General features: G+C 43.4%; 1 protein-coding gene across 1 annotated transcript; it reads left to right on the top strand.

Moving 5' to 3' along the window:
* The first annotated feature begins 10,207 nt into the window (after positions 1-10,207).
* SELENOO (selenoprotein O) lies at positions 10,208-24,662 on the top strand. The gene is made up of 9 exons (XM_072147056.1): positions 10,208-10,869; positions 11,732-11,935; positions 12,020-12,200; positions 15,005-15,135; positions 16,412-16,692; positions 17,660-17,804; positions 18,921-19,106; positions 19,570-19,723; positions 21,478-24,662. Exons 1-9 carry the CDS (start codon positions 10,313-10,315, stop codon positions 21,673-21,675), a joined length of 2,037 nt encoding a protein of 678 aa, XP_072003157.1. The 5' UTR covers positions 10,208-10,312; the 3' UTR covers positions 21,676-24,662.
* Positions 24,663-25,260: the final 598 nt, after the last annotated feature.

Below are 25,260 nucleotides of genomic sequence, written 5' to 3'. Positions count from 1 at the left end.
TTATTTTTTTCTAAAAACACATGCAGCATGAGACCCTGATTGGGACCTAGACAGCTAGTCAGCTTGCTTACAAATTGGCATGTTTGCAAAAGGGGCGGCCCCTCAAAACATTAGAGGCAAGCTGAAACACTGTCTGGGTCCCAATGGTGCATGGATTATGTCTACATATGACATTGGAGTAAAGGAGCGCTCATAATTCAAATGTACACATGATGTTATTTGTATTTGAGACTGTTGATTTATGTGAAGTTGGGAGGAACCCCCAAAAAGATACCTGTCTTGGTTAAAGAAGGAGCTAAAAATCAGGATTTCTACTTGATGTTTGTATGATTCAAACTCTATACCAGTGGTGGAGAACCTATGGCATGGGTGCCAGAGCTGGCGCTCATAGCCCTCTCAGAACAGAATTCACCAGACTAAGGAGATAAAGGGATCCTCCTGCAGGCTCAGGTAGCCCAGGATGTGACACGCTGAGCATTATTTTAAAATGAAACATCCGTGTCTACCTGAGACTGCAGGGAGAGAAGAAGCTCCAAAGGCAATTTGAATTTTCCCTCCTGTCAACAATAATGGTTTCCTCAGTAACTTTCAAAGCTGTGACACGGCACAGAGCAAGAAGATTGCAATAAGTTACTGTCTGAATTGCTGCGTTGGCACTTTGGGATAAATAAGTGGGTTTGGGTTGCAGTTTGGGCACTCTCTAAAAGGTTTTTCATTACTGCTCTATACCAAAACTGAAGCTTACTTACCACTTTCATGTAAAATTTCATATGCTGCCAATTATTAAGGGATGCTCATTGACATGTCATATTTTCTATCCATTCCAATTTAAATAAGTACATAAAGCCTAGTCAGTAATTGTGATTTATATTCTGGCTTAACCTCAATTTTTTTTCTTCTTTTGGCAATATATTGGTAACTTCTTCAAGTTTTGCTGATTTACCAGCAATCGGGTTCAGTCGACAAACTATATAGATTTTAATGACTAACATATCTTGTAAACTATTTGCTTATCTGAAGCCTATACAGAATGCTGAAATTAACATCAGATTAAACATAATGTTAATTTACAATCATCAACTATGTTTTGACCGCTTCCTTTTTAACAAGCAATAACTTTTACTTTTTTTGAAAGTTTTGTTAATGGGGGAGTACATAGGGGTAGTTTGGAGAACCCTTACATATAGATGTACTTTTTATTGTGAATTGTTTAGTGTGATTTATAGAATACATGACTTGAACAAGCAAAGCACACGGTTTAAATGTGCTTCGTCCATGCAAATTGTATGCCTAAAAACCATTGCAAAGATAGTGCATTTCATGTTTAATATTGCATGACAGAAATATACATATATGGGCACCTGTTATATTTAAGCTTCATTTTTCTCTCTGGTTCTCTATTGCCTTATTGATAGAAATGCATAAAGTTTCATATATTGGAATGGTACTGAGGTCCACTGCACAGGGCTGGGTTCAGTCCCACTCCATCCAAATTAATTCCAGCAGAACTGGAATTGCCTGCTGTGTATAGTTCAGAGATACTGGGCTTGGGGCGGGGTAAATCCCCCCAACACTTGGGAAGAGTTTGCAAGCCTAAACTAGGCTTTCTGCTATGAATATTTGGGAGCTTGCGTATCTTTAGAAGTTTCATTTTATATGGCTGAATTGACTGGTAACACATAAAAAAAAAAAGCCTGTAGCTACATCAACCCTCCTTGTCTTGCAAGTGTAAAGCCATATTGTTTTGTCTAAATCTTCTAAAAAGTGTACATCTGCTTTGTAGCATTTGTATAAATCTTTGCAATCGAAGCGTGCCTTTTTTAAGGTTTTAGGGGAACATTGTGATTTTCTATTATTCAAATAAAGAATTTCAGCAAAAGTGCCTCTTCTCTTGACATCAAACTATGTGGTACACACTTTTATTTCAGAAATAAATAGTGCAGGTGATGGTTGTAAATTGTGTAATATACTACACTAACAAGTGCAGCTTCTCTGTGCCTTTTTTTCTGTTATTTCTCATATGGTGATCAGTGTATTTGAAAGCATTCAGAGGCCCCCACCACCTCAGACGTCCATACCTAGAGAATATTTCCTTTAAAGGTATATCAGATATACTGATAGTAAATGTCAAACTTGCTTGCGTGTTATGTCTGTCAGGGGATGACATCACTTTTTGTATATCCAAGAATGGACAGATACTCTTACAAAAACAATGAGCCGGAGGCACTCTGGCCTACGTTGTTGAGTGCCTCTCAGCTCTGCCGCCTGATAATATATGCATCTCCCCTCTGTGTTTATAGCATCCTAATTTTGCCCACTGATCATGACGTCTGCGGATTTCAGGCAGGACCAGATTGCAATGAACATAGATGGGGCATGCATATATTATCAGGCGACGGATCTGAGAGGCGTTCTGGCAGACATAACAAGCATGTAAGTTTTGGACATCTACACAATCAAAAGGTAGAACCCTGCACAACAACGGTATACACCAGTTCAAGGTATAAATGACACACTAAGATAAATCCATCAAACAAAAGAAAAGTGGTGTGCCACTCTTAAATTTGTACAAAAACATGAATTTTATTAGAAAAACACACCCAAACACAGACAATACCATAAAAACAATTTAAATAGTACCAAAGTACTGTTAAAGATATTACACTGGACTCAGACGCCATCTTACATATTGTCGGACATTTTAAAGATTCAGCATTATTTCACATAACTTTGTGTAGTGATAACTAAGTTTGGGTGTTTCCCTCTGCAAACAAAGGCTTAGTGCTCACTAGCACCACCTAGAGGAAGGTATCCAGGCAAGCACCTGGGAAGTTTCAGTATTTGCATGCAGCCAATAGTATTTGACTCCTTTGTGTGCTTACATCCAATAGTGTTACATTTCCTGGGTGAGAACACCCAATTATAGTTGCTGCTTTCCTGATTACACGCCTTATGTAAAGTGCCTTATGGTTTTCTATAAATGTCCGTCCCTCAATAAACTTATCAGTCTTGTTGCTAACTTCCTGCAAGGACAGGTCTTGTCTTTTCATTCAAGTTAGTCAATTCCACAGACTCATTTAATTTGAAAGTCACCTTACAATGATTAGGGGTTTGAGCCCCAGATATAAATCTATAAGAATTGGCGTCTCCTGGTTGGGCATACTTTTATGGACATCTAACCATCGAGGTGACCTCCGCAAGAGTCCAGGCGGCCAGTGACCAGAACTGGCAATGAGCGCTCGTCGGGGTAAGTCAAGTCTATTTTTCTCTACCTTGACTGTAGTTCTGTTTCACTGGCTGAAAGGGACTGGGTAAGGTCATCTCCTTGTGTGATAATATGTACTTTGCCTTATATGTCCATATACAATAGTATGTTCACGATGATTTCGGCAAAGGATCACTTGTACGGTGACCGACAGAAACTGGACGTGACAATGTATGTTGTAGAAAAAGGTCTGCAGTGCCCTCTTGTGAATTGTTGAGATAGTTCAGAAAGTTTGTGATGGTGTTGAGATTTTGTTCATGTAAGCGCGGATAGAATCTGGAAGTTTGCAGAGACAAATTCTGGCCAAATTTACGTATCGTTCCTTCGGGATTGATGCGGCCCCTTGATGCGGAAAGGACAGTAGAGACAAGAGGGACACTGACGGGAATTTTACAGTTGAGCGTTAACTCCTTGATTTCTGAAATATTGTGTGAAGGTCTCTAATTTGTACTTACTGATAGTTAGCGGGGTAGTCTGGAGCTGTATGTACGGAGGATATCTATAGCCCTTGAACAAAATCAGGTATTCCACAGATTCCACAAAATGGGTAGTGAGCAAAGTAAGACTGTAGCTGGACACTGCAGACCTAAAAAGGCAACTGACATAGTGTAACACAGGAAAAGTAAAGAGTGGGTAAAAGGAAGTTATGAGGTATTGAAGGTTTTGGGTATGTTAGATGATCCCCTGAGTGTGCAGAGGTAGGAGACAGCACTTGATGTAAATGGTGGCTGGCTCAAAGACAAAAAGTGGCACACCCAGGCAGAAGGTTGTTTTGATGTAAGTAGAGAGTTAATGACAAAGGAAAGTGGATGGGGTTGATTACTGGAGACTTAGACCAGTGACTACGGACGGACCAGGACAGAGGGACAGGAATCCTAGAGAGTGCTCATTAAAAAAAAAAAAAAATCGTTTGGAATGCAGACCAGCACCCTCTTAGACTCCACCCCCGTATCTGGGGGGTTAGAGAAGATGACACGCCCTACCATCTTTTAGTGGTGGCCATCTTAAGACCAGTATATTCTTTTCAAGTCCCTGAAAGTTAATTGCCTATAACTCTATACTGTAGGCTGGTTCTAGGATAACAGCAGCTTCACCCTTGAGGCATCCTGGCGGATGTTTGAAATAAATGCCGGCAGGTGAATATTTTCACCAATTTCAAACATTTGCTAAGGGTCTTAAGTGTGCAACGCTGTTTGTTTGTTTATTTTATTTTAAAACTTATTTGATTCTGACAATTGCAGAAAAATTAGTAGAAAAAGTGTTGCAATGTCTCTGGTACCTGCTTTCTGGAGTTGAAAGAGTTAATCAGGGGGAGATCTCTGTGCAGCTGGGCTTTGTTTTGTCTTATCTATGTCTGTGAGAAGTGGCCTTGAAGCACACAGAAAGCATCTGTGTTGAGTGGGGGAAACAGAGCTGACAATCTAAAAGACTTAAAGGACAAAGAGACACACTCTAGGAAACGTAGACGGCCCCAACAGGGCGGGACAAGGGGGGTGGTAATGGACAAGGATGTCAGCAAGAACAGTCCCCCTCTTCTGAAAGCCCCCGCCCCCAAAAAGAGTTAGTGCATTTCATTGTAGAACTCTTACCTGTTGGCAAATGTTTTCCTCTCTGTGCCCCTACATGAGGATTACCAGGACCTATTTGCCTTTACCAGTTCAGTATTTCAGTATATCTGATGTAGACTCCCACAAGGGGGGTAAAACTCCCCCAGCCAGTACTCCATACTACACGGCCCTACAGGGAGTAGACTGGCAGACTAGCCCCTTACTGGATGTTCTCCTTATCAGTATGCGGAGGACCTACTGTTTTTGTCTTCCAGGATGCATTTATTGACCTTATGTGTTTTCTGTTCCAGAAGGGTTGTAAAGTTTCCGGAGACAAGCTCCAGTACTGCCAGGAGAAGGTGGTCTTCCTAGGCCACTGCTCCTCAGCCACAGGCAGACACCTGACAGAGGAAAGAAAGCTGCCAGTCCAGAATATGCCCCTGTCCTGAGGCCCTAAGCCTCTGCACATGATTCTAGGACTGGCCAGCTCCTGCAGGCCTGGGATAAGGTCTGCTGCCTCCAGCCTGATGTTGCCCCTTGAAAATTGAATTGCCTCTTCTCCATTTGCCCATAGTCAAGAGGCAATTGATGCCTTCTATAGCCTTAAGGTGGCAAATCCTGTCTTCCCCGGCCCTAGGCACATCCCACTGGATAAAACGTATGTTTTATTTTGCACTGAGTATCTAGGTCACGCCACTGGTGTCTAGTCCAGGAACGTGGTGGCCTTACCAGTGGCCCACTATTAGGCCCGGTTAGACTCAGTCGTGAGGGGAGCCCCTCATGTGTCAGTAGCTGCAGCCAGCAATCTGCTCAGCAAGACCAGTGAGTTGATCCTAGACCCTAGATCACTCAGTTACAGTGCAAACCCCACATACCTTGCACGGTGTCCTCACTCAAGTACAGCCCAAGCATGTGAGCCAGGGCCAGACAGCTCAGACTCCAGTGCGCACTCCTGATGCCCCAGGACACACTGATAAGGTGCACAGCTCTGAATCCTTCGTTCTATCGCCAGTCTTCCAGGATTCAGAGAGGGGGGAGAGAAGGGTGAGTAATGCAGATGTTGAGTTTTTTTCTCATAGATGGCTCCAGGTCTGTAGGAGAAGACAGACGGTTCTACACTGGATATACAGTGGTCAGTGGCGCCCATGAGGTAGTACAAGCAGAACCACTCCCTCCACACAGGTCAGCGCAGGAGGTGAAGTGACGGCACTCAGGGAAGTGCTACAGCTGGTGGAAGGTAAAAGGGCAAACACCTATACTCAAGGTATAGTTCTGGGGTCTAAACACGACTATGAACCCATATGGAAGGCTAGAGATTTCCTCACCTCTGCAGGGAACCCCTTTAAGCATGGCACGCTGGTTAAAGAGCTCATGGATGCTCTCCTACTTCCACAAGAGGTGAGGATAGTAAAAGTTAAAGCACACACAATTTGGTAACTCCACAAGCCAAGGGCAAGTATGTGGCTGACGGGATGGCAAAGGCAGCTGCACAGATGGAGCCCGGAGACCGTCCTGAAGTCTCAGTGGTGAGTTATGACCACAGGTGTTCCAGTCCCTGGTGGCCCGAGGGTCATCAGAAGTGTGGAGGAAAGCTGGAGCCCAGATGCTGTTTGGACCTGGATGCTGGGAGAGAGGGTGTGCCTGCCCGGAGCCCTGCACCCGACAGTAAGTCAAGTAGCCTACGGACACATACACATCCAAAATGGCCATGCTAGTGCTCATAAACCTTAAGTGGTTTGCCCCGGGCATTACTACCCCTGTCACTAGACTAGTGAAAGCCTGTATAGTCTGTGCCCGCCACAACCCGGGTAAGGTGGTAAAGACCCCACATAAGGTGACACCCAAGCCGCTGTATCCCTTCCAAAGACTGCAGATGGATTTTATCCAGCTACCAAAAAGTGGTACGTAGGAATACGTGCCTGTGTGCATTGATCTCTTTCCAGGGTGGCCAGAAGCTTTTCTCATGACCAAGGCTACTGCCAGAGCTGCAGCCAAGAAGTTGGTGAGTGAGATTTTTCTGCAGGTTTGGACTTCCAGAGACCATAGAGTCCGGTCGCAGAACCAACTTCTCTGGACAGGTAAAGACTGAAAGCTTTGTCCCTCCTGGGTGTAGAACAGGCCCTGCACACCCCTTACCCTTCCCGAATTAGTTGTGGGTTTGAGAGAATAAATGGCACTCTTAAGTTAGAGATACGGGAGGCCATGGAAGTAACAGGGAAACCATGGCGCGAGTGCTTTCCTGCTGCCCACCATACAGTTAGGAACACCCCCAACAGAAAGATGGGATTGTTCCCCTTTGAAGTATTTTTTGGCTATGCACCCAGACTAGGCCCCTACTTCCCATAGACCCTATACCTGATGGCAGGAAACCAGGTGGAACATGCCATACAGTTGAGCCAGGCCTTGGAAAAGGTCCGCAAAAGTGTTTCTGATTACTTTTTCAGATCCAGACAGAGACCTCAGGACGCATAACCTGAAGCCCGGAGACTACGTGGTGGTAAAGACACACCAGAGAGACAGTCTTGAGCCTCACTACGACGGTCCTTTCCAAGTCCTGCTGACCAGTGCCACGGCTGTGAAGCTAGAGGAAGGTCAGCACGCTTCCAACACTTACTATTGCAAACTTATTCTTCTTGCTAGCTGGTTTCTTCTGACTGACTGTATGCTCAGGGACACCCCAACCATGACTATCACTGTATCTATAGGGGTGACCAGGATGCCCCCAGGGTAGGAGACTACCTACGGTTGGTGCAACAAGACCTTCTATAACACTGACAGCACAGGTAACCCTGTAGTAGCAGTGTCTGATGTGTACAGGATTTGTGGGGATAGGAGAGTCAGGTCAGGCCTAGAGGCTGGGAAGGTGAGTGTACGGTGATAACTCTTGTGCATTCCTTCCTCGTGATCCCCAGGGATAAGGTTGATCAGACACATAAAGAAAAGGTAGAGAATCCCAAAGGATTCTGGAGGTCTGAGAGGAACACCTAGATGACAACGTTTATATAGATACAGTGGGAGCACCAAGGGGGTTCCAGATGAGTACAAGGCCCACAATCAGATATGGGCAGGTTTAGAGTCCATTATTCCCCAGATAGTTACGAGCAAAGATGTTGATTGGGTTAACTGGTTGTATTGTAATCAACAGAGATTTGTGATTGTATCCGAGATGCTTCCCAGACCCGCACAGCTTTGGACATGATCCTTGCTGAGAAGGGAGGAGTCTGTAAGATTGTGGGAGTGGCTTGTTGCATATACATCCCAGATGACATCGGCCCCTATGGATCCATTACCCATGCACTTGAAGAGATTGAAGGACTGTCCAGGAAACTCAAGAGAAACTCTGGGGTGGACACTTTGTCCTTCATTTTGTGGTTGGGGGATTGGAAGGGTTTCCTTTTTGTGGGGGGGATATTGGGGATTGTGATTTTGCTCTCGTCACTTATTGCGTGTTGTGTGGTCCCCCTTATCAAGTCCACCATGTCCCAGATGGCCGTCCAGGTGGTAAGAACCATGACAGGAGAAGTCCTGGTGTGGAGGATACCGTCTTGTTGAAGAACCAGCCTGTTAATAAACCCATAAACTATGGAAACACAATTATGTAATTTGAGTATGCAGGCCTGTAACCCCCGAGTGACTGGCCTCCAGGGGATCTGGTGAAAAGTTAACAAGTCCAGCAGGTAAGGGCTTAGCCTACCTGTGGGTACCTGGAGTTTGAGGAGGTCACTCTGGACAACAGTTACAGGCCATGCAAAGCTCAAAAGGGGGGAAATGTTAAAGATATTACACTGGACTCAGACGCCATCTTACATATTGTCGGACATTTTAAAGATTCAGCATTATTTCACATAACTTTGTGTAGTGACAACTAAGTTTGGGTGTTTCCCTCTGCAAACAAAGGCTTAGTGCTCACTAGCACCACCTAGAGGAAGGTATCCAGGCAAGCACCTGGGAAGTTTCAGTATTTGCATGCAGCCAATAGTATTAGACTCCTTTGTGTGCTTACATCCAATAGTGTTACATTTCCTGGGTGAGAACACCCAATTATAGTTGTTGCTTTCCTAATTACACGCCTTATGTAAAGTGCCTTATGGTTTTCTATAAATGTCCGTCCCTCAATAAACTTATCAGTCTTGTTGCTAACTTCCTGCAAGGACAGGTCTTGTCTTTTCATTCAAGTTAGTCAATTCCAGCGCTGGACACAGACTCATTTAATTTGAACGTCACCTTACAATGATTAGGGGTTTGAGCCCCAGATATAAATCTATAAGAGTACATACAAAGCAATACCATTTTATTAGTACTATGATGGGTACAATAACAAGACCCCTCCTGAATGGGTAGCGTAAACCAAGACCAACCCAGAGAAATGTAAACAAGTTGAAAGTGCATATGACCAGCTGCCATAAAAGTACTAAGCAAGTAAACTGGCACCTAGATCAATTGTCCCCAAAGATATAGGTCAAAGATGGTGAAAAGATGCGAGGCAAATACCCAGTATACATTACAAGTTATCTGGCCATGAGCCAGGCAGCATGGTGACAGCATCTAAAATACAGGTTGGTACAATGATCAGGAGGTGGAGGGCTCCCCACACGTTACGTCTATCACTGGAGACTTCCTCAGCACTTCCTGTAGTAAGCAACTCCTAGTGCCAAATTTCTGGGTGACAGGTCCTCCTTAAACTCAAAAGATATCATCCAAATATTTCCACTAATTTGAAGCACAATGTGTGAGGAGAAAACAATCTCAAAATTACCTGGGTATGTTAAAGCATTTGAAGGTTATTACCACTTATAGTCATTTTAAATGGGCGGCACGGTGGCTGAGTGGTTAGCACTTCTGCCTTGCAGCACTGGGGTCCTGGGTTCGAATCCCACCCAGGTCAACATCTGCAAAGTTGTTCTCTATGTTCTCTCCGTGTTTGCGTGGGTTTCCTCCGGGTACTCCGGTTTCCTCCCACAATTCAAAACATACTGTTAGGTTGTTTAGATTGTGAGCCCCATGGGGACAGGGACCAATTTGACAAGCTTTGTGCAGCGCTGCGTAATCTGTGTGCGCTATATAAATAAAGAATTATTATTAAAAAAATCGTGCTTGGTCCGGAAGCCCTAAAGTGGCTCCTAGTGCTAGCATATTCTTTGTGACATTTTGCAGTAGCTTGATACATTACACAAGCAGGCGCAAATAAGCGCCGGACTAAAGAAAACTGTGATAAATGTGCGTTTTATTACAGCCCAGAAATAGTCAGTGAAAAAAACCTGATGTCTGAAAACGAGAGATGAAATCGATTACAAATCAATCTCCACTCGCAGCAGGAAAACGCTGGTGTGAAGGAAGCAGAGCTGGAAGTAATCTGGTCGTCTTCCTTCTCAGTATCTGGAAACGTGTGCATTTGCTCTTGACACTTTCCAGGACGTGTTGTGTGCCGGTGTTTAGGACCCGGTGGCGCCGGCTGTCTGGGGACACGTGACTCGGGTGTTGATGTTGTCGGGGCACGCGGATGGCACGCCGCCTGCTCTGTGGCGGAGTGTACTGGGCACGGGCGGCTGTGACGCGCTCCAGGATGGACGCGTTGATCGCGGGCGCGGCTGGCATGATGAAGCGGGCAGTGCTCACCTCCTCCGCCGTCACCCCGGCCTCCAGTCTGCGGGCGCTGCGCTTTGATAACCGGGCGTTGCGCTGTCTGCCGGTGGAGCCCGAGGATGGTCAGGACGAGGACGCTGTGCGGTCCCGGCAAGTCCCCGGGGTCTGCTTCTCCCCCGTACACCCCACCCCGGTGCAGAACCCCCGGGTAGTGGCGCTCTCCCGGCCCGCTCTGGCTCTGCTCGGGCTACAACTAGGGGAGGACGAGGAGGAGGACGCGGCCTTGTACTTCAGTGGGAACCGTCTGCTTCCAGGCTCCCAGCCCGCAGCCCACTGCTACTGTGGCCACCAGTTCGGGAGCTTCGCGGGGCAGCTGGGGGACGGGGCGGCCATGTACCTCGGGGAGGTCATCAACCCGGCCGGGGAGCGCTGGGAGATGCAGCTGAAGGGAGCCGGCCTCACCCCCTACTCCAGGTGAGCGCTCCCTGCATCCATGCTGTGAGGGGCTGAGCCTGACAGGAAGGGCTCTCAGAAACTAGTAGGAAGTGGTAGTGTGACATATATGTTGGAATTTTCCATGTTTGGCTCCCTAACTGCTGTGTTGTGTAGGGATGTGCCCAAAAATGGCACCCATACTATACTTCTTATACCTTGGTTCCTTTACCTGAGGCAAAATGTCACTTTAGAAATAGTCAAGTAAGACTGAGGTGTTTTGGGGTGGTGTTTGCAGAGCACTTCAGGGCTTGGCCTCCTCTGTCCCACCACTACCTCGTCATTCCGGGCTTCGGTGAATATTGATACCTGGGTGTAGACTGGGTGTAATGTCTCATGGGTGCTGTGACGCCCTTCAGTTTCATTTGCATATTGCTAAAGTTTACTTTTGGCACAGATACAGCAGCCTGAATTTGGAAACTGCCATGTGTGGGCATAGCCCTATATAATATACCTATACTCAGACTATGTACTAAATCCAAGAGGCATGCAATACCACTTACTTATATGGTCACTATGACATAAAATCAACCCATAAAAACAACACATGGTGGACAAAAAATACATCACTAGTCCTTATACAATGATTCCATGGTACATTCCATATTACAATAGCCACGGCCGGTTTAATGCAGGATCATATATTGCAATGTGCTAATGCCTGGTTAAGTACAAAATAATAATAATCCTGATAATAACTGAACTATATTTCTACTATTTGATAATGGAAAGGTGAACAGAACCGTTTGAACACATGTGTGAACGTAGTCTAAGCTTTCTAGACACATAAAAGATGTGCAAGTGATCAGAGGTGTATGTCTCTATTAATCTGCTCGTATTGCAGACAAGCAGATGGCAGAAAAGTGCTTCGTTCCAGCATAAGAGAGTTCCTGTGTAGTGAAGCAATGTTCCACCTTGGCATACCAACTACAAGGGCGGCATCTTGTGTCACCTCAGACTCCACTGTCATCAGGGACATCTTTTACGATGGGCACCCCAGGAATGAAAGATGCTCCATTGTCTTACGTGTTGCTCCCACATTTCTAAGGTGATTTTTATTCTATGCTAATATTGGCAAATAGTTTGTAGTTGTTTGACGTAAATTAAAAAAAAAATAAATTTATCTTATCAGGTTTGGATCATTTGAGATTTTTAAGCCAACTGATGAATTTACTGGACGCCATGGTCCTAGTGTTAATAGAAACGATATCCGGATCCAAATGCTGGATTATGTGATCAGTACATTTTATCCGGACGTTCAGGAGAAGTATGGAGAAAGCAAATTGGAAAGAAATGCTGCATTTTATAGAGAGGTACCTTTGACAAATCTACAGATTTATTTCTTCTAAATATATTGTGTGCTGTTGTATGTGGACCATTGGGTGAAATCAGCATCTTGGAATAGGCCATTACTATCAAATTCATCTTCTCTCTTATAAGGTGTAAAAAGTATTTAAAAAGTATTTAGAAAATACAAGACCGATTGCATAAAAATGCATATGGGATTGGCACTGGCATGCCCTGTGGCTTTGATTCTGCTACTAACGGCACCCTCATACACCAAACACCTGTAGCTAAACTGTGAAATAAAGATAAAGCACAGATTATATAAGGGGGTGAAAGTCTGTACTGTAAACTGTAGATGATAGCTTTGTGTAAATATTGGCTTCGATCACAAGTGTTTGCAACACAAATACAAAGGGAAAGTTACACAATCTCTGATCTGTTAAATAGCAATATTTTCCTTCTGATCTCTGAAATGTTGCAGGGCAGGAACTCTTTAAAGAGAACCTACCACCACGAATCTACCTATAAAGGTAGATCGGGTGGTAGGTGGATGTAAGGGACGTGAGGATAGCTCTTTTTAGAGCTAATCCTCACGTCCCCGCTAACTTTATGTAGACTTTATTCCCCTAATATGTAAATTTCGTTATGCGGCTACTGGGGCGTGGAGTAGCCGGCACGAGGCTACACAGCGCGGCTACTCCACGCCCCAGTAGCCACATTACTCCTCCTACCCGGTTGCGTGCGGCGCGCAGCTCCTCGTAGCTGCGCGCCCTCGTCCGTCATGATGGCGTTCTGCGCATGCGCAGAACGCCGGCCGACGGCTGAGCAGTCCCAGCTCCGAGGCCGGAGCTACTGCGCATGCGCAGTAGCCGGCTTGTCGGACGAGGGCGCGCAGCTACGAGGAGCTGCGCGCCGCAAGCAACCGGGTAGGAGGAGTAATGTGGCTACTGGGGCGTGGAGTAGCCGCGCTGTGTAGCCTCGTGCCGGCTACTCCACGCCCCAGTAGCCGCATAACGAAATTTACATATTAGGGGAATAAAGTCTACATAAAGTTAGCGGGGACGTGAGGATTAGCTCTAAAAAGAGCTATCCTCACGTCCCTTACATCCACCTACCACCCGATCTACCTTTATAGGTAGATTCGTGGTGGTAGGTTCCCTTTAAAGGACACCTGTCATCAGGTCTGTGTCACTTGTCCTGTCACTACTACCTGTTGGAGCAGCTCACAAGGATCCCATCCCAGCCTTTATCTAGTTATTTCATACATTATTCATTGTAAAATCATCTATTCTTTATCATGTAAATGAGGCTGGTCACATGGTCAGATGCAGTGATGTCACCCCTGTTACCCCCCCCCCCCCGCCCCCCTCTCCTCCCCTGCTCATGTCTGTGTGTAATGTATAGTAAAGCATGGCTAGTGTGTGTGCTGCATCTGCTGACATGCTGCATCCTCCTAATATACAGGTGAGAGACACAGACATCAGCTACACAGGAATCTGACATGTTCTGCTATAACATGGCTGCATGGAGCTGCTGTATCTCTCCTAAACACACACACATATACACACAGGCTGCAGGGGGCGTGGCCACCAGCACCAGGAAGCACATCATTATACATTATACTCATGAATAGAGTGGACAGCTTGAATATGCTAATGCTTCATTGGACATTTCACAGGTCATTTGCATACAGCTTTAGGACCTCATTGCTTAGGTTTACAGACATGTAGAGGGACAATGAAGGGATAGAGGCAATGCTCTCTAATGGCAGTTTATGAAAATATATTTAGTTTAGGGGGGTTATTTTGCATGACGGGTTCTCTTTAAAGGTATTAACCTTGCCTTACCCAAGTCTTACGTAAACATCCATATAGTGATAGGGTAAGACTGGTTTCAGTGTCACAAAAACACAAGTTGCATTCTTCAGATCAACCAAACATGTTTACACCTAAGGCTTTACAATACTAATACTTTAACCAGTGTGTTGGGGAGCTTACTGCATCGTATTCTCAGTATGATACATGTGGTCCACACAGGCTTAGCTAATCTTCTCTCTGCTGCTCTCTACTACCTATTGATGTACATAAAAATGACTATTCTGATAGTCCCTGGTTGCAGCTGTGACCCACCTCATCAAATGCTTGGATGAGTTTTCTTGTTGATAGGGGAGTAGAGCGTAGGGAACCTGATAAACACAACTAAGCAAAACCAAAAAAATTAACTTGCCCATCTAATCATTAGGTGCTGTGCTGGAGTGACAAGCAGTTTGTCTGGATCCATGGTAAAATATATAGCAAAAAAAGTGCCTCTTCTAGTTCTGAAAATATATACTTCCTCTGTAAGCCTAACTCAATAAATGTCTGACGTGTGCACCTTAGGGTGAAGACACACATGGCGTTTTTAGGCTGTTTTTAGTTAGTGCGTTTTTAAAAAACGGATGCGTTTTTAAAAAACGGATGCGTTTTTAACGATCTGAAAACGCACTTAGTAAAAACGGCCCATGTGTGTCTTCTCCCTTACCCATTAGGTATAAATAGGGATAGTTACTTTTATTTCCAAAATGCGTTACCTGCCTTTTTTGTGATCACAATTTCTTAACTTGTTGTGCTCATAGATTTTTTACATTTTAAACATTTATTTTATAATGCGGACCGGATAAATATTGGTACGGCACCAGTATGGAATTTAATTGTTATGTGAGAAGTTTTTTTTCTTTATTCAATTTTCAATACAATTGAGCTGGAAAACCCATTTCAAACATATTGTGCCAGGCCTAGCACGAAATCAAGTGCATTTGTAGTGCTATCACTACTAATTTTTTTTATTCCAGATAACAAAGAGGACTGCAAGACTGGTTGCTGAATGGCAATGTGCTGGATTTTGCCATGGTGTATTAAATACTGATAACATGAGTATTGTTGGCGTTACGATTGACTATGGACCCTTTGGTTTCATGGACAGGTTAGTAATAAAGTGAATATTTTGTGGGCTTTGGTGGTTTATACAGCAGGTTTACCTACCTGTTTGGCCCCATGGCAACATCTACTTTGACCTCTTCTGTAACATCTCGATTTACAAAAACCAGGGGTAGGGAAAGTAAGAGTTACATCTTCCAGGACATAGAGCATCACAGAACTGCTCTTAGTTCTCATGATGCACTCAGGAGTGAGCTCTTTTAAAATGCATCAATCATCACACACTTTCAAGTAGACCCTCCTCTGTCACTGACATCAAGCAGGAGCAGCAGTATGTTACAAGTGTGAAGAATGTGCACTAATGAAATGAGCGTGCACAGGATCCAGGAGCGTGCACTCTCTTGTCGTGGCCAGGCACTGGCTCTGTACACAGAGAACAGGAAGGTAGACATGTCTGACCTTCGGAAAACTAAGAGAGCTCCACAGTTCTAAACTACCACTGATCACCCAGCATGATGGGTGCAGAATACAGCTGTGCCATCTAACTCTGCACCAACATGTTAAATCTTCGTTGTCTGTGGGAATGGCCAAGGATGAATATGATTGCAGTAAGAAGGCCAAGCATGCTTCTGATCAGTTACAAAGGAAGGGTCTTCCACTAACAGGATCTTGATGATGTCATGTTTGAGAAGTGATGGCGGATGCAGTGTTTCATATACAGCTAAATCTGTACTAATGTACAGCAGAATTTCATGCACAGTATGCTCTGTTTTCAAATCCTGAAACAGAAGACAAAGAGCAGGACACATACGCCTTTCCAATAATGACTGCATAAATGATCCTGGTTTTTTTCTTTGGCCAAAAAATGTGTGGGCCTTTGATATAGTTCACAGATTGTCCTTCCTCTAGTTGGTGAATATTAATAAATGATTCAGTAATTCTTTTATAAAAATGTAAATTTGATTTTTATCTACATGTATTAAGGGCTCATTCAGACAAACGTAATGGAGGCCGATATGTGGCCGCATATCGGTCCCCATTGATGTCTATAGTGCCTGGTCTTACCGCAACGTAACCGTGCATGACAAAATTATTGGACATGTCCAATATTGTGTCGTGTTATGGTGCCTGCTGCGCGCTTCTAAATGGAGAGGGCAGGGGTGAACATCGCTCAGCCCTACTCCTCTTTAGCATGCAGCTCTATGTTTGGCGAACATGTGTCATGTGAATGTACCCCAAGTATGCATTATATATCACATTCAAAAGTCATTAGTCTTTCAGGTGCCTCACTACTGATAATAGCAGTAATGTCTACCTTTCAGGTATGATCCTGATCACATCTGCAATGGCTCTGATAATATGGGTCGCTATGCATACAACAAGCAGCCAGAGATCTGTAAATGGAATTTAGAAAAGCTGGCAGAAGCTTTGGTACCAGAGTTATCTTTAGACACTAGTCAGAAAATCCTTGAAGAGGAATATGATGGGGAATATCGGAGGCATTACCTGCAAAAGATGAGAAAGAAACTGGGGCTTATTCAACTGGAGCTTGAAGAGGATGATAAGCTAATCTCTGACTTCTTAGACACCATGAACCTTACAGGTAACATTTATCAGATATTACACCCATTAAGTTTCAGACTGGTCAATGAGTTTAATCTATAAATAGAAAAGCTGTAAAGTATTACAGAACAGCTGTCTTTGTCTAATTGTAAATCTCAGCAATATTCAATGCTATAGAATTACCGTATGTACTTGAGTATATAACCTAATTTTAACACCAAAAACTCTGGGATAAGCCTAGGATGGGAAATGCATTGGTGACAGCCTCCGCAGTATATAGCCAGCAACCACATGCCACCCAGTATATAGCCAGCAGCCTCCTAGTATACAACCAGCCCCTTCACCTTTGTATATGGCCAGCACACCCTTCCCCCAGTATATAGCCAGCAGCCTCCTAGTATACAACCAGTATATAGCAGCAGCACCCTTGTATATAGTCAGTGCCTGCCCCCCACCCCCAGTATATAGCCAGTGCTTGCAAACCCCCCCCACCCCCAGTATATAGCCAACAGCCACCTACTCAGCCTAAAAAAATATATATATATCTGTTCTCACCTTACGCCCCCCACAGGTCATTTTATAGCTTCTTAAGCTCCAGCTCGGCTCCCCGCGTGCTGCCGTTGCATATACCATGATATCAGCCGCTCGCTGACATCATAGTGTGTGCTCATGGCGGTGCAGACTAGCTGCACATTAAAAGTAAAGGAGACCCTGTTACCTAATGCTATCACTCAAGTTATCAACGGGGTCATAAAGGATATTATAGAAAGGTGCTGACCTGTATGGATGTGAATAAATCTCTTGGGGCAAGATAGGAACAGCAGCATTGCCTGTGCCTCTTTTATCTCTGAGGATAAGTGTTTAGGAAATCTGTGGGGGTTGCGTGGATGGCATAATCTATATTACAGACTGTCATTGATATAATCCCCAAGTTGCTCACATGACCCCTGTTGTCAACAGTTCATCGATGTTTTTTGCACATAATAAATCCTTTTTCTTCTTTTTAGGCTCAGATTTCACAAATACTTTCCGGGTCCTCAGCAAGTTTTCAGGAAGAGCTTGTGACATAGATGGATTCTTGAATGTAATCGGTGAGCAGTGTGCTAGTGTGGAAGAACTGAAAGTGGCCTTTAAACCAAAAATGGATCCAAGGTATGCTATGCATCATTGCTCGTAAGAGTTCCTATTACTGCATATGCCATTACTTTGTTTTTGGTTGGGATTTGACCTCTATAACTCCCATTGTGCCTGCAACATTGATTCAATATCTCCCTGTTTTACTAAAGTGAACCTGTAACAAAGTCACCCTGCACGGTGGGGTAGCTGGGGCCCATGATGCACAAAAAGACAGTGGAGGCCTTGTTGTTGTTAAGACCAGAATGATCTTATAGGGTATGTTCACATTGGTTTGTCCCCAAATTAAAAAATTCCTCCTGATATGGCATAATCTACCCAGCTCAACAATCATGATAGGGTAATTTAGTGCAGTTATTGGGCCAGATGAGGGCTAGTATAGCCTGGTTAGGGGTTACATGGTGCAGTGATCATGAGTGGGCTTGGTGAGGGCTAGCATGGGGCAGATTTTGTGATGGGGTCAGGAAAGAGGTGACAGGGCAGACGAGAGACAGCATGGTCCCAACACTGCTTCGGGTTCAGAGATGCGCAATAGGAGTGGTGTGTGGTTACTGTACACTTTATAGATGCATGTTTGCTTGGTGAGCGTCAGCTGGGGCTGCCTACACCCACACAATTTGCTTTCATAACCAAAATTTGTTCTGGCGCTGTGTGCTTTTGCAGTCCAACACTGAGTCTTTAACTGTAGAGATGCACTTAAATTATGAGATTGAAGTAACTTGGGAACGCTCCCTCACACACATCATTCTGTGTTCCAGCATCTATCTTGGCAAAGGTAGGGAATGGGTACACGAAGGGTAATTTAATAGCCTATATCTAACTTGTCCTAAGGGTAAGCGTTTACAGATTCGGAAAGAAAAGAACAGGTGATGGCCGCACAGAGTTCCACTTGGAAACTGTACACTTGGAAACAACTTTTGTGTGGATTTTCACTTTAACTTAGGAAGGAACAACTTATTTATTGAATGATTATTGTGTTCACTGTGATATATTGCTATATGATATGTTTATTTATTTGCACATGTGGGTGTGCATAGCGTTTTGTAAAGTAACAGAGCAATGTTATGCAAGTTTATCTTAGATTTGATCAAGTTATACAAACCTGTTTACCAATATATATTGTGATTTTTCAAGGCAACTTACAATGATGCTGATGTTGGCACAGAGCAATCCTCAGTTATTTGCATTAATTGGATCAAAAGCCAACATAAGCCAAGAGCTGGAACGTATGGAAAAATATGAAAAGCTTGAGCAGACCACTCCTGAGGACCTAATGAATGACAATAAAAAGCACTGGAAAGAATGGCTTCTTAAATACAGGTAATGTTCAAAAAAAGGGCTGTGTTACTGCTTAGTTGGACCGTGCACCACAATTCATGAATCAGGTGCAGCTTGCACACTACACATAGTGCAGTTTGCACTGTTTATGATAAATGTGGGCCATTGGCTACAGGTCATGAAAACTGAGTACCTGTCTACCTAATCTTGATTAAGCATAGACTGTGTTCACACATATGAAAAGAATTGGCCTAGTAGGTTGGAGGCATCTGCGACTATGGTTTATACATTATGTTACTGGCCAGTGAAACCCTGGCCACATGTTTTGCGTGAATGGTAGATTTTTTTTGTTAATACTTAAAAAATGAAAAATAAACCCTTATTATTTCTTTTATCTTTTTTTTAATGATCTAGCATATGAACCCCTACTTTCACCCATGATTGTAACTGCAGAACTGCATGAGATATGTTAAGATTTTTGTGTTTATTTTTTTAATCATTTCAGTGCCCGCTTGGAGAAGGAACAAGTTAATGCTGGAGATGCTAGTTTTTTTAATGAGAAGGAGAAGATTATGAATTCTAGCAACCCAATGCACATTTTGAGAAATTACATTGCCCAAAATGCCATTGATGCAGCTGAGAAGGGAGATTTCACAGAGGTAACATTAACTGTTCAAAAACTTTAAGGGATTTTCCACATTCAGCAAATAATTGATATTGTTTGTTTAATGGAAAGTTTCCAATTTTCCAATAAACTTTCTGTACCAAATCCTCACAGTTCTCTGCTTCCTCACCTTCTATAGAAAGCTTTTATGTTTACTTCCAGTGGAAAGAAATCTATCCATGGTCATGTGATGGACACGCGGTTGCAGGAGCCATTGGGGCATATTTATCAGGAACTCTGCGCACCGCCAGTGGCACAGTGGCCCTGAAATAATCGCAAATGCTAGCTTATTGCTAGCTTTTGCGATTATTTTCCCCAATCCGCCACCTTCACGCCAGTGGGGCGTGAAGGGGGGGGGGGGTGCGGCCAGATGGGAGTGGGCCGGCGCAGGGCGTTACTGTCCCCGCTCCTGTGCACTCGCTGCTGCCGGCGACTTTTCATACGTGAAAAGGTTAAACGCTGCGCTGCTGGCAGCCCGATACATCAAGAGGCAGAAGCCTCTTGATGTATCGGGCTGCGAATTTGCAGCGGCAGGGCTATCGCACGAGCGCCAGCGTATGATAAATATCCCCCATTATCTCTGATTACTTTCTATGATACTAACAGTTTGTGCACTGGCATGTCCATCACAAGACCATAGACAGATCTCTATCCACTGGAAGTAAACACAGAAGCTTTCTATTGAAGGACAGCAAGCGGAGATCTAGAAAACCGTGAGGATTTGATACAGAAACAATTAACCATACAAGGCGTTATAAATCATTGTATAATTCAAAGGGGTCTTAGAAGGACAGAACCTTTCCATATATCCTATGACTGCATATGGACTAGCTAGGATGGGCGTACATAACCCAGAAGCTTCTAATAGAACTTTTTTTCTGCTGGAACTGGCAGGCCCATGCAGTAAATGAACATTTCCCTAACATAACAGTTGGGAATTGGTGAAGCTAGATCTTTTACTAAAAATTAAAGGACACCTGTCATCAGGTCTCTGTCACTATTTCTGTCACTACTACCTGTTGGAGCAGCTGACAATCCATCCCAGCCTTTATCTAGTTATTTCATACATTCTCTGACATGTTCTGCTATAACATGGCTGCATCCTGGAGCTGTTGTATCTTTCACATACACACACAGGCTGCAGGGAGCGCCAGCACCAGGAAGCACATGGAGGAGCCGTTACACCATTATACAGCCTCACTCCATTATACAGGCTGTCAGTCATGCACTGGGGGTGTGGCTGTGCCTCCCACTCATGAATAAGCTGGACAGCTTGAACATGCTAATGACTTATTGGACATTTCACAGGTCGTTTGCATACAGCTTTGGGACCTCATTGCTTAGGTTTACAGGCATGTAGAGGGACAATGAAGAGATAGAGGCAATGCTCTCTAATGGCAGTTTATGAAAATATATTTAGATTAGGGGGTTATTTTGCATGACAGGTTCTCTTTAAGCTGACTTCAATAAGGTATCCTTTCCTGACAGGAAATATGTATTTGTAAAATTAGTATTTTTGCAGGGATAGGGAAGCACATTCCTGTAGACTGCAGCTTTTTCACAGCTATATTCTTTTTTAGAATTTTCATGAAACTGAATGTAGATAGCTTTGTATGTGTTGCTATACGTCCATTCACTGTAAACCCCATTTTTATGATAAGTGGAGGACTTCATATTTTTATTGGACTTAACCTTAACCTTTTCAGATCCTTACATAGCCCTTAACTTTTTTTTTAAATGATTCATTAGGTCAGGAGAGTGCTAAAGATGTTGGAAAACCCATATGAGGAGGACGGATCATTCTGTGCAGTTTCAGAAGCTTTACCAGAAGAACCACTAGAAGCTGCTGCAGCTGCCTCCTGTAAACCCAACACAGATTTCAAGATCCCTTACAACAGCAAACCTCCACTTTGGGCTTCAGAACTGTGTGTCACCTGATCTTCATAAGTCCTTGTTGTTCCTTTACCTGAAGCCAGAGAAGAGCATTGTTCTCGGGCACTAAGTAAGGCCAACAAGGACTTGCCAACTACTCATAGGTTCTTAACATTACATTTGGATTATGAACATATAGTAAACCTGATATGTAGGTTATTATATAGGAACTACATATAAACAGCTGTTTGCAGGTTTTGATACCCAAATGTAAGTTGCACATGACGGCAAAAATATAAATTCAGATTTCTGACCTATTTTTGCCTGAAATAACCAAAAAGTACTTAAGCATTTATAACCATAAGAATGATACTTATGATTCAGGTTCAATCCTCAATGGAAATTGCTCTTCTTAAATCTAGAAGGTAACCAAAAAAGGCCTTATTCACATGACTAAATGTGAACAAGAGGTAAGACTGCTATACCCTGTATTCAGGTACCTGCAGCTGTCAATCCTACTTGCCACAATCCATGCTAATGCCCATAGAATAGAAAAGCAGCACCACTCCTTTGGTTGCAGTGAAATAAAATTGGTGTCCTTTATTCACAAAACAATGTGATGCTTTGACAGAAGTCTTTTTTTTATGCTTGTAAAATATTTTTATGTCAAAACATGGCTTTGTTTCGTGAGTAAAGGACACCACTTTGTCAGAGCAACCAAGGCAGTGCAGCTGCTTTCTTTGTCTATAAACAGCTACACTAAATGCAGTACTTTTAAATGGAAAAATGAATGCTACCACTCGTAGGGGAGATGTATCAAGCTGTCTGCACCAGAATTATAGAGTAAAAAAATGTCACATTTATTTAGGGTTTTAGACCATTGAAGGGACTTTCCCAATTGCTACAGACAAGGGGCAAAAAAACCCAGTGTGCGCGCTAAATTAATCAGTATTTTGGTGCAGTCAACTAGACCAACTAATATTGCTGCAGAGCACTCCACTAGTCTGCTCTAATGTCAGACACATTGATAAATCTCCACCATTGTGATTGGATTTTGTCGCAAACAGTTAAAATATGTTAATCTGCCTCGTATAGTTTGAGTAGCTATGAAAAATTGATGATTGTGTGAATAAAGCCTTAGGCCCGTTCCACCCTTGCGAGTGTGATGCGATGAACTCGCATCACACTCGCAACGCATGCTGCCGGGAACGCACGGCCCGAACGCTGCACCGCAGGAGTGAACTCACCATGTCAGTTCACTCCCACGGTGCAGCGTACGGGCAGTATGCGTTGCAAGTGTGATGCGAGTTCATCGGAGTGGAACGGAGTGGAAGTGTGGAACGGGCCTTAGGGATGTGAGGGAAAATGTACTTTGCAATTCAGTAGTTGCCCTGTGATATTTTCCCTTCCAGAATTTCTATGTTTTATGTCATGGTGTAACATGATAACAAACTGAATACTTAATCATTATAACTAAAGGCGGTTATCTATGGGAATAAGCTTGCCTGAAACCATTTGGGGTAACTGCACATGGTGTGGAAATATATACATACATACATACATACATACATAGGGATTGCCTGTATATTGAGCTGGCACTAGCAGAAAAAAATTCTGTGTTTAATACCATTTAATATATTTAATAGCAATATGACATTATTAAAAAATACCAAGTATAAAATATAACTATAGAAAAATAGTATGTGCAATAGATATTATATCTATAATACTCCTCAGGAGGGAATGCTATGCTGCATTGTTTGAAATATAGGTAGACTCAGACGCTGAAAGTCGTCAGTCTCCTCAGAGATTTGTACAAAATAACCTTGATCTCTGGAAAGTTCCATTTACTCCACACAGAGGCCTGGGACTCGAATAGCTTTTAAATTTGTAAGCTTGTACTTACAGATGGAAGTGTTAGGCTACATTCACACACATGTATGGGGGACGTATATACGGCCGATATACGTCCCCCATACACTCCTATGGGCTCACGGCCCTGTACGGGAGCGGTACGGTATTTCCCTATGGAGCAGCTCATCCCCTGCTCCTCTCCGCAGCGCCGATGTATGCCCGCCGTACTACGGTACGGCGGGCATACATCGTGTGAATGTAGCCTTAGCTTTATTTTATGTCCATAGGCCATGAGATTTCCACGAGGTCCAAACAATCGTAAATCCTTGTGCCTGCTTAGCACTACGATTTTGTGCATGGTTCAACATTGCAGACCGATAATCACCTTTGGTACCTGTTAGGAGGAGTGCATACAGTTTTTTTCCCTGCTAGTTCCCGTTCAATATATACACACATTTTTTATTTTGTAGTATTAGAGATTGGATTACATCTGGATTGTGATGCTTGCTGAATGGCTGTGGGATTACTGCCACTGTAAATCTCAGACCTTCCACAATCGGGTGCACTTACTCTTGACGCTTTTATCAAGTACAAAGTTTAGACAAGCAGGAGTGTGTGTGCCTGAGCAGCTCCTTTTAAGTTTTGTCTAGTTTACAGGAATGTGTGGGAATTATTTATGTGATGGATACATTTTATGAAATGATTTTAGCAACCTCTGATATATACACGCACAAACCCTTGTTTCTATGGGTATAGTAAGTACTATAGCAACTGAAATTAAGGTTCTTCTTTATATCGCCTCATGAATGTGTCTTTTTACAATCGTTGCTAACTATTAGTGTACTTTCCAATTTAAGATGTTGCAGATATCTGTACCTGTAAAGGCAACTGTAAGGCAGGAAATGTGTGCATTTGTAGCAACCTTCTGTGTGCAATATATTTACTTTATAGTTGAAGAAGTCTACCTGTTATATTAAAATATAAGACAGATATTTATGGCAGACAATCATCATTTAAGCTTACATAGTTTAAACAATTCTAGTAATCTTTTAAGGGGTGCCCAAGCTTTTTACACCTTCTTTTAACCTACAGATCAGACAATGACCAATGCCACCGATTATATCAGCCCCTGTCACAATACAGGATCAGGCTGTCCATGTGACAGGCAGATAATGCCGACTGCAATGTGCACACCTGTGTCATGTCTTCACATTAAAAAGGCAGTGCTGCATCTTGTGGTATCTACCAGTCGTGTGACCAGAGCTTCGGTGGTCGGCAGTGAGTAACTCTGCTACGGTCACATGACCTTCTGCAGGGCCTTGAGCTGCAGTCCCGATAGAAGGTCATGTGACCGTAGCAGAATTAGTCACTGTTAAGCTCTGGTCACATGACTGGTAGTAGTCACAAGCTGCAGCAATGGAGCCATGACAGAGTAGAGAAAACTCCCATGCAGATTTATCCACATGGGACTTTTTTAAATGAATAAAACTTCCTGTACAGATGTCTATGATGTTTGTACAAGGGTTAACACAAGAAAATGAAAAGTAGGAACAGCAATGCTCTCACACATTGGAGAAGCTAATTGAAATTTTTCCTAAAGACAGATGATTGTTAGGAAACTGTTAAATGCCCTACACAATACTGTTTTACAATGTGGTAGCTGGTAGACTTCCTTAAAGGAAACCAACCACTGCTTGCATGATAAAATCATGCGAGCAGACCACCTGGTAGGCTATTTAATACTGATGCCGGCACATAGTTTAGTTAGACTCGGCGAACTTTAGTTTTGCTTAAAAAAAACGTTTT

This window comes from Engystomops pustulosus, chromosome 4, assembly GCF_040894005.1.
Source record: "Engystomops pustulosus chromosome 4, aEngPut4.maternal, whole genome shotgun sequence".
Classification (NCBI taxonomy): Eukaryota; Metazoa; Chordata; class Amphibia; order Anura; family Leptodactylidae; genus Engystomops; species Engystomops pustulosus.
This window is presented reverse-complemented; position numbering and strand designations above follow the sequence as displayed.